The 14695-nt window shown below is 37.5% G+C and overlaps 1 protein-coding gene across 2 annotated transcripts; it reads left to right on the forward strand.

Annotated features, from left to right (window-relative positions):
- The first annotated feature begins 1139 nt into the window (after positions 1-1139).
- On the forward strand, positions 1140-13764 carry LOC139149385 (uncharacterized). Of its 2 annotated transcripts, none has more exons than XM_070721113.1 (9): positions 1140-1179; positions 3843-5728; positions 6866-6981; positions 7436-7494; positions 9280-9565; positions 10273-10447; positions 11509-11813; positions 11952-12194; positions 12835-13764. In XM_070721113.1, exons 2-9 carry the CDS (start codon positions 3880-3882, stop codon positions 12940-12942), a joined length of 3141 nt encoding a protein of 1046 aa, XP_070577214.1. In that variant the 5' UTR covers positions 1140-1179; positions 3843-3879; the 3' UTR covers positions 12943-13764. The 2 variants fall into 2 exon arrangements, with proteins under 2 accessions (XP_070577214.1, XP_070577215.1); XM_070721114.1 differs by lacking the exon at positions 1140-1179 and adding an exon at positions 2617-2681 and having other exon boundaries at positions 12835-13066.
- The last annotated feature ends 931 nt before the right edge of the window (positions 13765-14695 follow it).

Genomic DNA, 14695 nt, shown 5'->3' on the forward strand with positions numbered 1-14695 from the left:
TTAAACGATGAACTGCAACTTATGGTTAAACTTTAATCTTTGAAAATCGGTGTGACTCAAATAAGAGGTAACTTACAATTAAAGAGAACAGTAATGGGTCGAAAGGTCACATCTACAAATGGGTTTAAGTTAGTACTCGCCTCGAAAGAGAAAGACTCAAACTTTACTAAAACTTTCCTCAATGAAACTTTCAACCACCCTCTTACCAAATCGAGAACAAAAATAAGGGGTCACTGTGGAAAGTTTGGTACTATGGAAATACATTAACAAATGAACCTTCGTTAACTCTATGGCAAAAAATTAAAACTTTCGATTTTCGAAAAACTAATACGTTGAAAAGTTTTCTTCCTCCAAGAGCCCCGAAAGTGGGAGATCAGAAACTATTATAACAATTTTAGCGTCCGAAAATCTGTCCCCGGGACACATTCTACCAAAAATCAGATTATGCAAGTTACATTGTAGTTTTTGTCTGTTTAAAATTTGGAAAATTATGAAGAATTAGAGTTGACGTCCTGTCCCCAAATAAGAATTTTGATTCGAAAATGAAAACCACTACATTTGAGCAATGCCTACTAGAATCATATACAAGGTGCGCCTTTTGAAAATTAAAGCTGTGCCATCGAAATTTAGTTTTGCACAAAGGCAGGACATGGTTCGTTGATGCAGTATTAAATGTTTCCAGCAGTGGACCCGACAAGGAATGACATTGCTGAAGAAATTCTTCTAAACTGATACTTTGAACCTCCACATCAATATTATGTGCATTTTCACAGAAATTAGCCGAAAGTTTAATTGTGTTCAACGAGAAACCAATCAAAACTAAATTAAAACCAAAACCATGTTAACGAAGTGAATATAACAAGTTGGCGGATACTGGTATGTAAACGAGCACAAAAGCTTTTTTTAAATCTGAAATACTTGAAATTGTGTCGATCTTTTGGTCTCATTTTCATTTCCTTTTTAGTCATAACGTGGTTAAGTTATAGAAAAGTTTCGCAGAAATACCATTCGATCGAATGAAAACATTTTGTGATTGGTCAAGTGTCTGGCTAATAACAAGTATGCAGCTCCGGCGATTGGTTGTTTGCAGGTGGGCGGACTTCCGTTCCATCGATAGAGCACGTGACTCTGTGCGGATGAGAAAAATCGCTAACGACAGCGTGCTCGAAGGTTGTGAAGGTAGGAAGTTCTCCAGTTCAAAAAATGAAAACCCGCCATGCGAGGACCTTTGCATATCAATGATGCAGTTTACACTTTGGGGATATTTCTGCAAAAGTGAAAACATATGTTTCCTAAAGTTTGAATATTTTCGGTGGTTTATATAAGCTGGCACGATTCAAAAACGCAAATCAGCGTGATGATATTGCTGTCTTTTTGCTTTTCAAGAGCCCAAACACCTTTCAACCTGAAACACAGCACCGTATGACTATGATGCAAGAAGCTTCGGTACTTACTATCTCTATCGCACAGTGACACGATTTTACGGAGCGTCACGTCTGTTGAAAGTTAAAAATTGTTCCTACAATGAAGGCAGACTGCAGGCTGCATATTCTGGACAAGTCATGAACTTTTAACCTTTTCTGTTATGCACATTCGACGGACGAAACCAACAGTGAGCACTAGTGCCCGCCGTGGTAGTAAGTGTATGGAATAGAGCACACTTAGAAAGTCTCGATAAACAGACTAAAAAATTGACAACAATTGAGCAGAGCTCTAAACCATCCTACCTGTTCCCTTAAAAATTACCTTCAACGTTGCTCAAGTTTTTTCACTTCAATTTGTGGTACAATCTTTCCCAGCCATGCTCAGTTTAGATCTATGCCTTGCCTATTATGCAACGTTATTGTAAGGCTATATTTGACAAAAATTGTTACCGAACAATTGTAATATTCTTAGTGTAACAGCAGAAAGTCTTCAGGTAATTCATTACACTTTAAACCCTTGGCGCAGAATCGTGCCGTATTCCAATGATTTTTTTTTTTGTAGATGTAAACGTGTGTTTATTTACACATCTTCATTCAAGAAGTGGTACTCGCAATGCGTTGCAGTGAGCGCCACTTTGTCTGTGACAGGTATGACATCATCAGTTTGTGGCGATACCGCTTCTTGAATATTGGTTGCCTTTCCATTTTAAAATGCTCATATCAAACACCATTCTTTTTTGCTCTAAACCGACAGATATTGTCTTTAGATCTTTCATGGCAACAGACTATGTGGACGTAGCTTCAAGATTCAATTTCTCACAGGCCTTTCCATGCAAAGATTATGAATTAAATTGTACTGCCCCTCTTTTTCATGATCTGATTCCAGGCTACTCTGTAACTGGACTCCCCACGGTATGATGGTGGAGATTTCTGTTTGCTGAAATCATGGAGTTGAAGATCCCCCATGATTTTATGTTCTCTCCTAGGAAACTAAGAGGACACTTTACCAATAAACTAATTTCTTGTTATAAATAGGTCGTTTTAATGTGTTTTAGCACTGGGTGGTTCCACCCACACAAACGCCATACATTGCTGATTAAAGAACTCCAATAAAATCAGCGAAAGACAAATATTGTGATAAGTGTCGGATTGCATTTAGAAGATCTCTCATGTACACAACTTGTATGTTACCGAACGGAATGCTCCCCTGTGTGAGTGAGTGTCAATACTTAGCAACTCTGATCAGTTCTGACAATCGTAAGTGTAACTATGCAGTCTGGTCCCTTGGAATCTTTGTTTTCCGTGGCTGTTTTTATTAGAGTCATTATCAGTAAATGAATGTTGTGTCTCAACAACAGTTTTACCTTGACTTTAAGTTTTACTTTTGTTTGGTTTGCTGCCAAATGGGCTTTTCACAAAATAAAACTAACCTTGTCACGAATGAGGTCACTTGCTCTGTGAGTCTGTGCATCCTTCCTTCAATTCCTTCAATTCTGGTTTGAATTCTGTAAACTCACAGGGGCTTTGAACAGAGGAATGCCTTAAAATTGAGTTGCATCTAGTCATCTTGCGTTACCAAATTAATCAATTATGAGGTTTTATACTTGTAGTTTTTTATCCCTTCAAGATCTGCCTCAAGAAAGAGTGAGAAATTACAGATGAACATGCAACATACTTTAATCTTTCACTTTGAAATCAATGAGTTTCACCAAGGGCCAATCATATTCTATTGGGTCAGAAAATTTTAGTGCAACGAGCAGAAACAAGTCTTTGATGCAGCAAATAAATTTAAAGGCCCCACTTTATTATCAAATTTATTTAACAGGAAATTTATTGAGATGATGAATATTGCAATAAAGAACAAAAGCATGATAAAGTAATAACAAGCACTTCAAATATATTAAAATGCAAGAACCAAGGATTGAGAAGGGTGCCTTTAAGAAAAAGAATTATTTTACATCAGAACTATTCTGCAAAATTAGACAGCATGATTATGTTGTGCATGCACCGGTCACATCATTTTTACGGTATTTTCGAATTTCACCACTGGATAGCAAAATGTCTGTGTTTCTTGCATTAATTTGAAAAGGTGATTTTGGTTAGCACGTTCATTTCAATGTACCAGGCCTGTTGCATCATAACAATGGTTCTTCTACAATTACGACTACAAGTGCCGTCCATGAAATCTTTGATTCTGCTATCCCACGAAAACATTTTTTTCTAATTGCCTGTTCAGTCTCTGCTCAGTGCTTTCTTCTCCCAGCTAAATGCATAAAACTATTTTACAAATGAATTACAGCATGCCATAACTACTACACAGTTTCTACAGTAATGCTGCTTTGGAGGTGCTCTTTTCAAAGTTTTCAAGTACTTTGCAGTAAGAACCTGTGAAGATTGTTTCTTTTCATTGTTTTGCAGGGAAACCTTAATCAGAGCAGGAACAGATTATAATAGTATGGATAACAACGTAGGTTCATATATTGTGGTAGACAATGAAGGCGAAGGTGCAAAACTGTCTTACTGTGGTCCACCGCAACCCAAAGTAAAGGGTGGTCCTTGTGATAACTCTCAAGACGGAGTTGTGTATGTTGCAGGTATGACACAGGAGACACATGGAACCAGTGAAGATCTTCATGTTACTGGGTCAAGTCAAGACATTGGAAATCCAAATCATGACCCAGCTTTGACATTCTCTGGTGAGCATGAGTCTGCCTTCCGACCTGTATTTCCAGGAAATCTTCGACAGCCAGAATCAGTCAGCAGTGACAATGGGAATTTTCTGAACACCTCCCAGGCCACTGTTATTCGTGAGATTGGCTGTCCTAGGCCAGACAGTGAAGGAATTTGCAACCCTTTGAAGGACAGAACTGTGTGTGGGAAACTGGAAAGGGAGGATGATCAGAGACAGGCTAGTTCAACTGGCCACCACAGTCAGGAGCAGTTCATGGATGAAAACCATAACAGGCTTAAGAGTGCGGCAGCTGGCAGTTGTACAAGCAGTGTTGATACCTTCTATGAACCTGCCAACCAGAAAGAACGTGAATGTGCAGAATCCCTGGATAGACTAAGCGTGCCAACAACTTGTCAATCAAATTATTCCCAGGTGAACTTTACCAATAAAGCGTGTGACACCAACTTTGCAGAAGGTGCTTCCCAGTGGCCGCCAGCTTCACTGCCACTGGATTCGTACAGCCCAGTAAGGGATTTCAACGCCAACGTACCAGATATGGTGTCGCCCCTGGCTAGACTTGAGGAGATTCTGAAGACACAAGGTCAAGAGCTCAGCAGGGACTTCAGTGTTTCTCACTACATAGACCACATATTACAAAAGAGAGAGGGTTGCGGAGGGCCTGTCAACAATTCATCTGGGCAGTGTTCCGTCACTTTACAGCCAACAAATGTGCCACAGATGAGAACTTATGAGGAAATGTCAGGAAATCCAGGCAGTGCAAGTGCGTTTGGTTGTTCCCAGCAGCCTGTCTTCTTTCAGGGCCATCAAACTTTCCAGCAACCACAACAAATGCAACAACCAGTGAACATCCAAGGCAGCTTTGAGTCTAACAGTCAACCATGTCAAGGGTTGGGGATGACATTACCTCCGTTCCCTGCTGTGCAGCCTACAGGTTCATATCTGATGAGATACCAACAGCAGCCAACTACATCAGTGTATCCTCAGGGCCTAGGTCAAACTGACCAACCTGCTAGATTCACAACTGGTCAGTGCCGATTTACTTCTCCAGAAGAACCTTTACGTGGTAGTCCTCAGGACCAGCATCTTAACAATCTCACCTCTTTCCAGTACAGCCAACAGGTGGCAGATGGCAGAACCATGGTGACATCACCTCAAGGTTTTTTACCACCTGCCGTTCTCAGCCAAAATTATCAGTGTCTCAGTACTACAGGCCAGGGATATCCAGGAGAGGGAGGCCAACTGCTGCCCCAGTTCCACCAGGAGTATGTAGAAAGCTCTCATCATACAGGAAAAAACGTGATGCAACCATCTTGTTCAGGCATCACACAAAATTTTGCACCCAGTCAACAGCAGGGTTTCCATCAAATTGAACTGAAGACCAGCCAACCCCCAGTCAGCAGTGTCCAGTCCAGTGTTCCACAGATCATATTCCAGTCAGTTGTGCCGCCTACTCTTTATCAGATACCATCAGTATTGCCACCTCGGCCAAACACGCCATTGCAACTGACGGGCCACCTTGGTCCAATGAGAATGCAGCTTGTGAAACAACTGAGTAGTTTCCCATTGATAACGCCACAACCAGCAAAACCTGGACAAAAATTGCAACCTCCTTGTAAGTATATACATATGTATCATCACTATTTGAATGTGGGAAAAGAGAATAAAGGAGTTAATTAATGGGACATTAGGTCCCTTTATTATCAGGACCTGAAAATAACACTGGTCTGAGGTCCAGGACCAGTGATTTTTTTTATCAAGGACCAGTATAAAATTATCCCTAAAAGTCAGTGGACCAGTACAAATGGACCAATGAAATTACAGTACAAGAGCTTAAAAATCTGCCAAGTATATCTATATAAGTATATGCAGTGTGTCTGTATTACAAAAATTGACAAAGTCTTAGCTGTATGTGCAATGCAAGTGAATCTGATAGAAATAAAATGCAACTATAACATGAGTTACAGAAGTGAGTCATTCTCGTATAGTTGTGCAAATTTTTATGGACCAGTGGATTTTACCTTGGGACCAGTGAAAAAATACAGGTCATTGGTCCTGGGACCAGTAGAAAAGTATAGAAATTTTCAGGCCCTGTTATTGTTACAGACACCTAAACATATAGTCCCTTTTTGTGGAAAAATTTTCTTATGCCAAATCATAGTTCCACATCGAAAGTTTGACATGAAAATGCATTTCTGTTACAGTATGTGGCAATGCAATGGATGGGTAACTATCCTCTGGCTTGAAATGCGAGGGGTAGAAGGAATAGAAACAAAAATAATATCCAAACAAAAATTTTATTGGTAATAGTAACAAACCTTCCAAATAAGTCGAGGCGTTGAATTAATCAAGTTAAAAAGTTATCAATATGACATCAAAACTGTCCATTAATCAAATGTATTGTAAAAACATTACCTGGTCTGTCGGACAATTTATTGCAAAGTTGCTTTGTAGCACCCCATAGCATTTTCAATCTCTCTGCTTGATCCACATTTCAATATATAAGGATTTCCAACATTTTGAGAGAAGCTGAATGCATTAAAACATTGAAAATCTATGCATTGTGGCAGAGTATGAATTTTACATTTATTACCTTTTGCCACCCTGAACAGATAGAGTACCACCTTTTTGCCTCAATGAACCTTTGTATACAGGCTAAAGCACATTGTAGATATTTTGCTTACGTACAGTGATTGCAAATAGATTGATCATGTTTGTGCTATGCCATAATTTGTCATTCCTTTTCTCATAGATGGCAAATGTGAAAGCACGGCTTCTAAAGGCTGGCAAGGTGCTGTTCAGAAGAAAAGAAAGAAACATACTGCAAAGCACCTCTTGATTCAAAGTTTACAGATTGGAAAGTGGAAGGTAATCTTATGTCTTGATGGGTATATTTTTTCATTCCATAAGAAAAAAACCCCAAAACTTTGTCCTGTGTCACATTTTTAAATGAAATGTTTTGAATCGGTGGCATATTTAAAATGGTTAATGAACTAAAGCCAAACGTATTAAAAAAGGTTTTGAAAGAGATGGAAAAATTTGCCAGTTTTTCCAAGTGATTTTCTTTACAATGTAACTTGTTTTGTTTGTGGTGATAATTATCATTTATAAGTTCAGTACTTTATTGATCTCTGAGTATTATTTTATGCACATCCTCTGTTGTAATATATATTTGAAAACTTTTGAGGCGACAAAAGTCCATTGGGCAGGGAGAGCATCAGCCCTCATATCACAATAATAAACCCTACTACTACTACTACCATTTCTACTGTTATACTGCTTTTCCTGTATACATGTTGATTACCAAATATTTGAATTTCAGTACGAGGCAGATTTTAAACATTCACTCACTGCAAGGATGAAGACATTGTTTGCACAAAAGTAAGTGTATATGATATTTTTGGCGTGTATCTTTCTGCAGAAACTGTTCTCAGGATTACTATAGAACTACTGGCAATTAAAAGTGAACAAAAATAACAGGCAAATTGTTCAATTGACATAAAAATTCTTGAGAAAATAATATCCAACAGTCCAAGACTTGAAGAAAAATACAACATCCTTTAAAATAGAATTCTGTAAAAGAATACTGCGATTCCTGATGAACTTTGGGTGGTTGTTCCCATTTGAATAAATGTATTCACAAGGTGTTGGAAACAAAAGCTTTCAGTAATGTTGAGAAGCTAAGAAGGTGCTTTGAATTTACCATTATAATGTTCAAGGTCTCCTTAGATGCTAATGTAAAGTAATATCTTCGACAACCAAACAGCAGTTTGGTGATTTTGTCTTCTAAATTTATTTGTGCTTTTAATTTTTACTTGTGAAGAAAATAATTGCTTTTAGGACAGTTGGAGTGTTGCGACATTCTTATGAAAAGAACATCCTCTCATTTGCATTGTCAACTAGATAATCAAGAAAGGCAAATACTTTTGCCAGTAATACTGTTTATTCAGAATTTGTAAATATTTCAAGTGGTACAATGGCTAGCAATATTCAATAAAGATTTCATTTAAAATTGTACCATCTGAATATTTTATTCATGTAATCAATGACAACTTGAACATTTCAGCCAAGAAGCAAAATGGTATGCAATCTGTAAATTTGATGTCATACTGTGACATCCTATACATTCTATTGTAGATATTAGCATAGCCATAGATAACTGTTCAGTTTTTTGGTAAAAAATACATTAATTACAATCCTGAACACAAGAATTAAAAACATTTGATATATGCTGTGAACTAGTAAAGAGACTAATGTTTGAAACACACAGTTTAATCAGAAAACATTTCATTTCGTATTTGGAAAATAAGAAAATGAAAGCTCTAGTAAGAGATGGTACTGATGAAAATATAGAGGAGCTATCAAACACATTAAAAATATAATAGTTGTTAGGGTAATGTGTTAAATTTTGGCGGGCAGTAATTGCACAACACAGGCTCTGTACAAAATTTACAAATGCAGCAAGATCAATTAAAATCCCAAAAAGAATATTGATCCTTGGATTAAAAACAAGGTAATGATGTTGGTGTATCTAGAAAGAGTAGACACCACTTGACACCTGACATATTCTGCAAGGCATTGTGGGAAGTTTGATTCTCAGAGAATGTACAGAAATAATGAAAATAAATATTTAGCACACCAATCTTTGGAGCAGTTTGATCCAAAATTTGTCATTGCCAATCTTTTCAGGTATCTCTGTGAAATCTACACAAAGAAAAATCTTTCAACTGTATTTTCAAATGCACTTTTATATGGCTTCTGTTGTATACAAGACAAAGGGCAGGAAAAAGTAACTGTGTTTAGTTTTTTTGCTTCTACATATAACTAAATGCAGTATTTAACATTTTTGTGAAAGGTAAGTTGTGTGTCCTGGTTGAAATATAGATAACCAGGGTGAGAGATGCCTTGTTAACATACAGCACTGGCTTCTGGACAGGAAGAAAAAACGAACTGCATCTTTTCCAACCATTTTTCACTAAGAGTTTTTGGACAACAGTGCTACACAAGAAATTCATGTCATAAGCATAAAACATGGACTAAAGAATTGTCACTGCAAAAAAATAAATATCAGTTGCAGCAAATCATGATATTTGTGGGAAATTTATACTTTTGTAGTAGACCTATGAAAGTGGATCCTGAGAGTGTATCATTTGTTATCATTCATAGGAAGTTTGTGTATGAACTTCAAATTAACGATGTGATGGCTGCCAACATAGAGAACAAGAAACAGCTGGCCACTATTGAAGTGCTATTCCGCAATGTGGTCAACATCACCTTCAAAGAATCCGAGATGTCCATGGAAGTTTTACATCCACCTCGCATGTATCTAGGAGTCAAAGATCTTTCAGAATTTCCTTCACACCATAGCTACAATTCAATGACTGCCAAGTATGACAGAAGCAAAGGAGTAGATCTCACAGATGGTGAACTCACAACCTCACCCTACCATAAGGTAATTGGAAGTCAGTGTTTGATCTCTGAGCAAATGGACAAGTAACTAATCACAGTGTCATTAAATGGTGCAAAATTGAGTCACTGTGAAAATGTTCATTAAAAGTGTCAGATATGGTAGATCTTCTCAACAGACAATGTTTCCTTACCAAGAAATGGATTTAAATACATTTTTTACCATTATTCTTATTCAGTGTGGTTGGTTTTAGGATTTGATGTTGATGAGTCCAGGATCATTTAGGATCCTGAGAGTGGAGCAGTGGTTTACAATACCGCAAAATGATTTATCTGAGGCTAGCATAGGTCGTATTTTGGCAAGCAGAACAGTATGTCGAATCACAAGATTTGGAACACAAGTAATTTTTCATTTTAAACCATCTGAATGTAGTTAACTACATCCTCCTACAAGAAGCATTGGCAGTGTGACTGATCTTTCAGAAAATGATTGCCAGAATACATTTGCATAACAGTGATATTGACAAAATTGAAACACTGTATGGATATTGACACAGTTGTCCCGTTATATTCAGTCAGTCAACATTTTTATGTGACTTGTCTTTCTTGCCAAGTGTCGGGCTGCAAATCATCTTTGAGCAAGTCATTGACAAGTAATTCAGATCACCTATTTTCAAAACGTTTTCTCCTAGCATTAAATAAGGATAAGCACAAGTTGTTTTCTTCATTTGTACTTGCTCTTTTTAAATTCAGATAGTTTTCAGACAGCCAGTGTGTTCACGAATGAAGGAGAGCCTTATTAGCTATGACAGCAAGTTTGAGACGCTAATCAGTTCAGTGTTTGTAGAAGTTCCTGGGAAGATACTTGAACCAGAGCCAAAACGTCACAGCAAGAAATACAAGGTGTCTAAAGGAGACAAGCATGGTGGTCAGTAAATTTCTATAGTTTCTTTTAGAAAAATTCCAAGAAGTCGAATATTAAACATACCATTTACTGATCCATGTTCATAAGCCATGAGTGTGATATATATATATACTCTGCAGTTATGTATCAAGTCAGAATTTATCACCTTTTGAATAGGAAGGAAAAGTTTAAAGCTGCAAGCAGCATTAATGGGGCCCAGGCAGTTGCTATCAAACGCTAGGAATAGCCAGGGAAGACAGGATGAAATTTTAATCAAACCTGTAGCCCTTGTTGTTGAGATATGTGAAAGTAGGTCAAGGTCATCCTCAAGTCCTTGGAAAAATATTTTGTTGTATACTAGTCACAAAAGACACCCAACTTCCTAGCTATTGTAGTTGCTGAAGTACAGGAAAGTTGGTCAAATGTCATTTAAGGTAATCCTAAATTTTTCAGTATGAATTTTGGTCTACTGGTCAATATCCTAGAAAAGTGAAGCCTCTAGCTATTTTTCATTTCCGCAATATGTGAAAGTAGGTCAAAGGTCATTCAAGGTCACCTACAAAATGTGGAAAAGAGTGTGAGTACTGTACTTGTAAATGGTCTGTTGGTTCTGATGAAGATGAGTCTTCATATTATTTCATGTTTGTAGTAGGTTTTTCCCAAATGTCTGTGTGCCCATCTAACTGATTGTAATGCATTTTGCAAACACATCAATGGTTTTATGAGTAAAATTTAAGTTCAAATGATGCATTTGTTTCGAGAATAAGATTTTTGGACAGTATTCCCTAGTTATCATAGGTTTATGGCAAAATGCAATATTGCGGCCAAAACATATGTCCAATCCAGTGTATTTTACAAACTTGAAAGTAGTACTCACACTAATGATGATATGATTAAATTTTCAGTTGAAATGGTGCATTGTTTTTGAGAAGATTTTTGAACATAATTGCCTGGTCATCAAAGGTTTTTGCAAAAACCAATACAGCTTGGGCCCCTAAATACGTATGGGGCAGAAATTCAGTAATGTGGTCATGTCGGGATAAAGTCAACCCAGTAATAATAATATGTGTGGTTTGTATTTGTAGGGGCTTCAGCAAGTGCATCAACCCCTTCATCCAACCAGTCACCAGTTCTTGCCATGGAGTCTAGACAAAGCAGTGCAACAGTAGCCTCAACAGTAAAAGATAGCACCAATGTCTTCCCAGGTTGCATGTGTAGAATCCTGTGTGTTAGCAAGAAGTGCAGCTGTGTTAAGTTGGGCATACCATGCACACCAAAGTGCACGTGTGGTGTTGTCAAGTGTAACAACTCATTCACTGTGCTCAACCGGCTGGGGTATGATCTCCAGGATGTAAGAAGAGATGCTTGTTTAATGTGGTACCTTGATAAGGTGAGTACACATTCCATTGTTGCATGAGGGTCTCTTGTGAAGGAACCTGACTATACCTGTGACACAGGGGCCCATGCAGATGCATTCCTTGCATGATCATCAATTTGAATATGTTTTTTATAACCGTTCCCTTCCCAGAGACCTGAAGGCTCATGGGAAATAAAGCTTGCAATTGATGTTGAAATGCCATGCTGTAAACAGACCATCAAGCTGAAAGAGGTCTTCCCAGGATCCATCAAGTGCAAGTATTGTGAGAAATCTTCCACACAGTATGAGTACTCCTGGTGTCATAGACGGCTGTGTGTCTCTAACACATCATACCCAATGCACTGCAGACGATGTAACAAGTGTGTGACTGAAGATGATACAATGCACTGCAAGGTATGTCCCGTAAAAACCTGTAAATTTCAAACCACCTGAATTTGTGAGTTATGGCCCACAAATTCCTTTCACAAAATCCCCCATAATTTGCTCTGTCAGTATAGCTTGTGTTGAAATGTTTTAAGAAGGAAGAGTACTTCATATTGAACATCATTGTCACTGTATGATATTTACCAAGTGAATTTCATTTGATGTTAATTCATTGCTCTGACACTGCGAGAAATTCAATTTCTGAAAAGCTACCAACAGTGAGTAAATTTGATATTTGGAACATAGAAACCCACATTCAGACCATGGATGAACATTGAACAGGTGACACATCAAAACAGAATTTATTAAAGTGATTTAAAATTTGCTTAGCAAAACAGTGCATGCCAGTGGTCGTCGTGTTCCTGTACACCATTGTTTACCTTTAAAAGAATGTAAATAGTTTGATCTGCCAGTCAATGGGAATTTTGGAATATCTTTATTGAAATTCAATCTTGCTTTTGAGATCCAAAACCTCTTTGGAAAAGAGGAATTATATACTGTATCATGAAAATGACAATTTTTTAAACATTTTCTTTCTAAATAAATATTGCCTCCCACATAAACAGATTGATAGCATGTTATTTTCATTTTACCGTTGTGTTGATTTCAGACCTGTGGGACCTGCCGGGTAACTGGCCCGACTGTGACTGGAGAGAAGCAGATTTGTAGTGATTGCCAGCAGAAAACCCGGGAGAAAAGGCATGCCAAAAAACAGTGAAAGCAATAGTTGTTTGTTGTGTCAAGTGTAACAAGAACTAGTACAGTCTTTTATATCATAAAAAATGTTATATCTGTGAGTTGGTTGTGATATCATAGTGTTTTGGTTTTGTTTTGTTCAGTAGAAGTTTACTCAGATGATCTACTCTGATGGTTGCACATCATATTTGTAGCTGCAGGTGAATAATATAAAGTTACAGAAAATAGTGCTAATATAGTTACAGTGTTGCACAGGAAAGTTCCTTTTGCAGTTGATTGTAGAACAACAGAAGTGTTAGCATCCACAAATGCAACAGTGTAACAATATCACTGAATGGATTACGGAAAAGTATTGCATTTCACATTGAAACTGTTCTAACAATAGCAGTAGATTGATTGCCACAGTGTAGCCATTTTTCTTTTTTTCCCAGATAGAAAGCTGAAATAAGTTGTGAACCCTAACTGTGTATTTGTTAGAAAGCTGGCAGTTCAAACACAGCATAGACATCTTGAAAACAGATAACAATACAACAGTGATGACTGTAACACCTGGACAAGTACATTTATGATTACATAAAACAGAAACAAAATGGTAATAACTTCCAGTTCTGCTTACAGCTTATTCAAATTGGTTCTATTGAGGAGATGGGTTCACCAGATTTACGACATCAAAATATCAAATCATTACAACAGTGTGCAATTTGATAGTACAGCATAATGTTCATGCGTACACTTACAAGTTTTAGTATATTTTTTATAGTTCTTTCCATAATTGTTACTATTGAAGACTCAAGTTTCAGATTGATGTAATGTTTACTATGCACAAAAAAGATAGAAAACCACCAAAAAAAAACAAAACAAAAAAAAAACCGGAAAAAACATACGATTTAACCCTTTCACCACAGTGGTTTTGCCCAAATTGCATGGCATCGTTAGCAGTGGTGATTTTTGACCCCTTTTAACAGGGAACTTAGATGAAGAGGTGAAAGCCAAAATACCTAAATAAGTATGTTGCAATGTTGGAATGCTTATTTTTGTGTAATATATATTCCATTATATACATATTATCTACAAATTTATTCTATTACATATATGTATATTTACATAATATTTGTTCATTTGTCCAAATCCCAAGCTGCCCCACCATAACTTCTCTGTGAGCATGAGGTTTCTGCAGCTGTGTATCTGACCTTTGTTAGCAGTTTTAACAGCTTGAACAGAATCACTCTCAGTGAGCTGGGTCCATGGCAGTGATTCTGCCATGTTGACATGTGATACAAGGGCAGCACTGATGTTATCATAGTGATGCGTTCTATGTACAAGTAAGGTGTTGGTGGAGTTGCTCCCTGTTGTACCTCGTTTGTTTCACACGACTGAATTCCAGTCCTCTTCCTTAACAATTGACGTAATGTCAAGGTCAGTACAAACTTATGAAAAAAAGCCTTGAATCTTCCAGCTCTGCATTGAACTTCATTTGGACTGAAGAATTAGGTGATGATGTGAAGAAGTCAAGGATCTCACTATGCTCAAGGTGGTCCAGGGGTTAAGGGATGTTAAAGTTAACCCTTTGAACCCGGCTTGGACAGAAATGTCCGATGATGTCATAGAGTGCCAGGGGGTCAGGGTGCAAAGGGTTAAATTGGTTGATGTTAAAATGTTACCTAAATCTGTTAGGATTGGTCATTTTATTATACAAAACTGGGATTTATATTGCAATGAGATTTCAAGTTCAGTGTGCCCAGACTATTGAGGTTAATTCTAGCACCAAGGGGGCA

This window comes from Ptychodera flava, chromosome 14, assembly GCF_041260155.1.
Source record: "Ptychodera flava strain L36383 chromosome 14, AS_Pfla_20210202, whole genome shotgun sequence".
NCBI classification, from domain to species: Eukaryota; Metazoa; Hemichordata; class Enteropneusta; family Ptychoderidae; genus Ptychodera; species Ptychodera flava.

Coding starts and splice junctions, on each gene's coding strand:
- LOC139149385 (XM_070721113.1), top strand. CDS start 3,880: ATGGATAACAACGTAGGTTCATATATTGTGGTAGACAATGAAGGCGAA. Junction 5,729..6,865: donor ACAAAAATTGCAACCTCCTT/GTAAGTATATAC, acceptor CTTTTCTCATAG/ATGGCAAATGTGAAAGCACG. Junction 11,814..11,951: donor TAATGTGGTACCTTGATAAG/GTGAGTACACAT, acceptor TTCCCTTCCCAG/AGACCTGAAGGCTCATGGGA.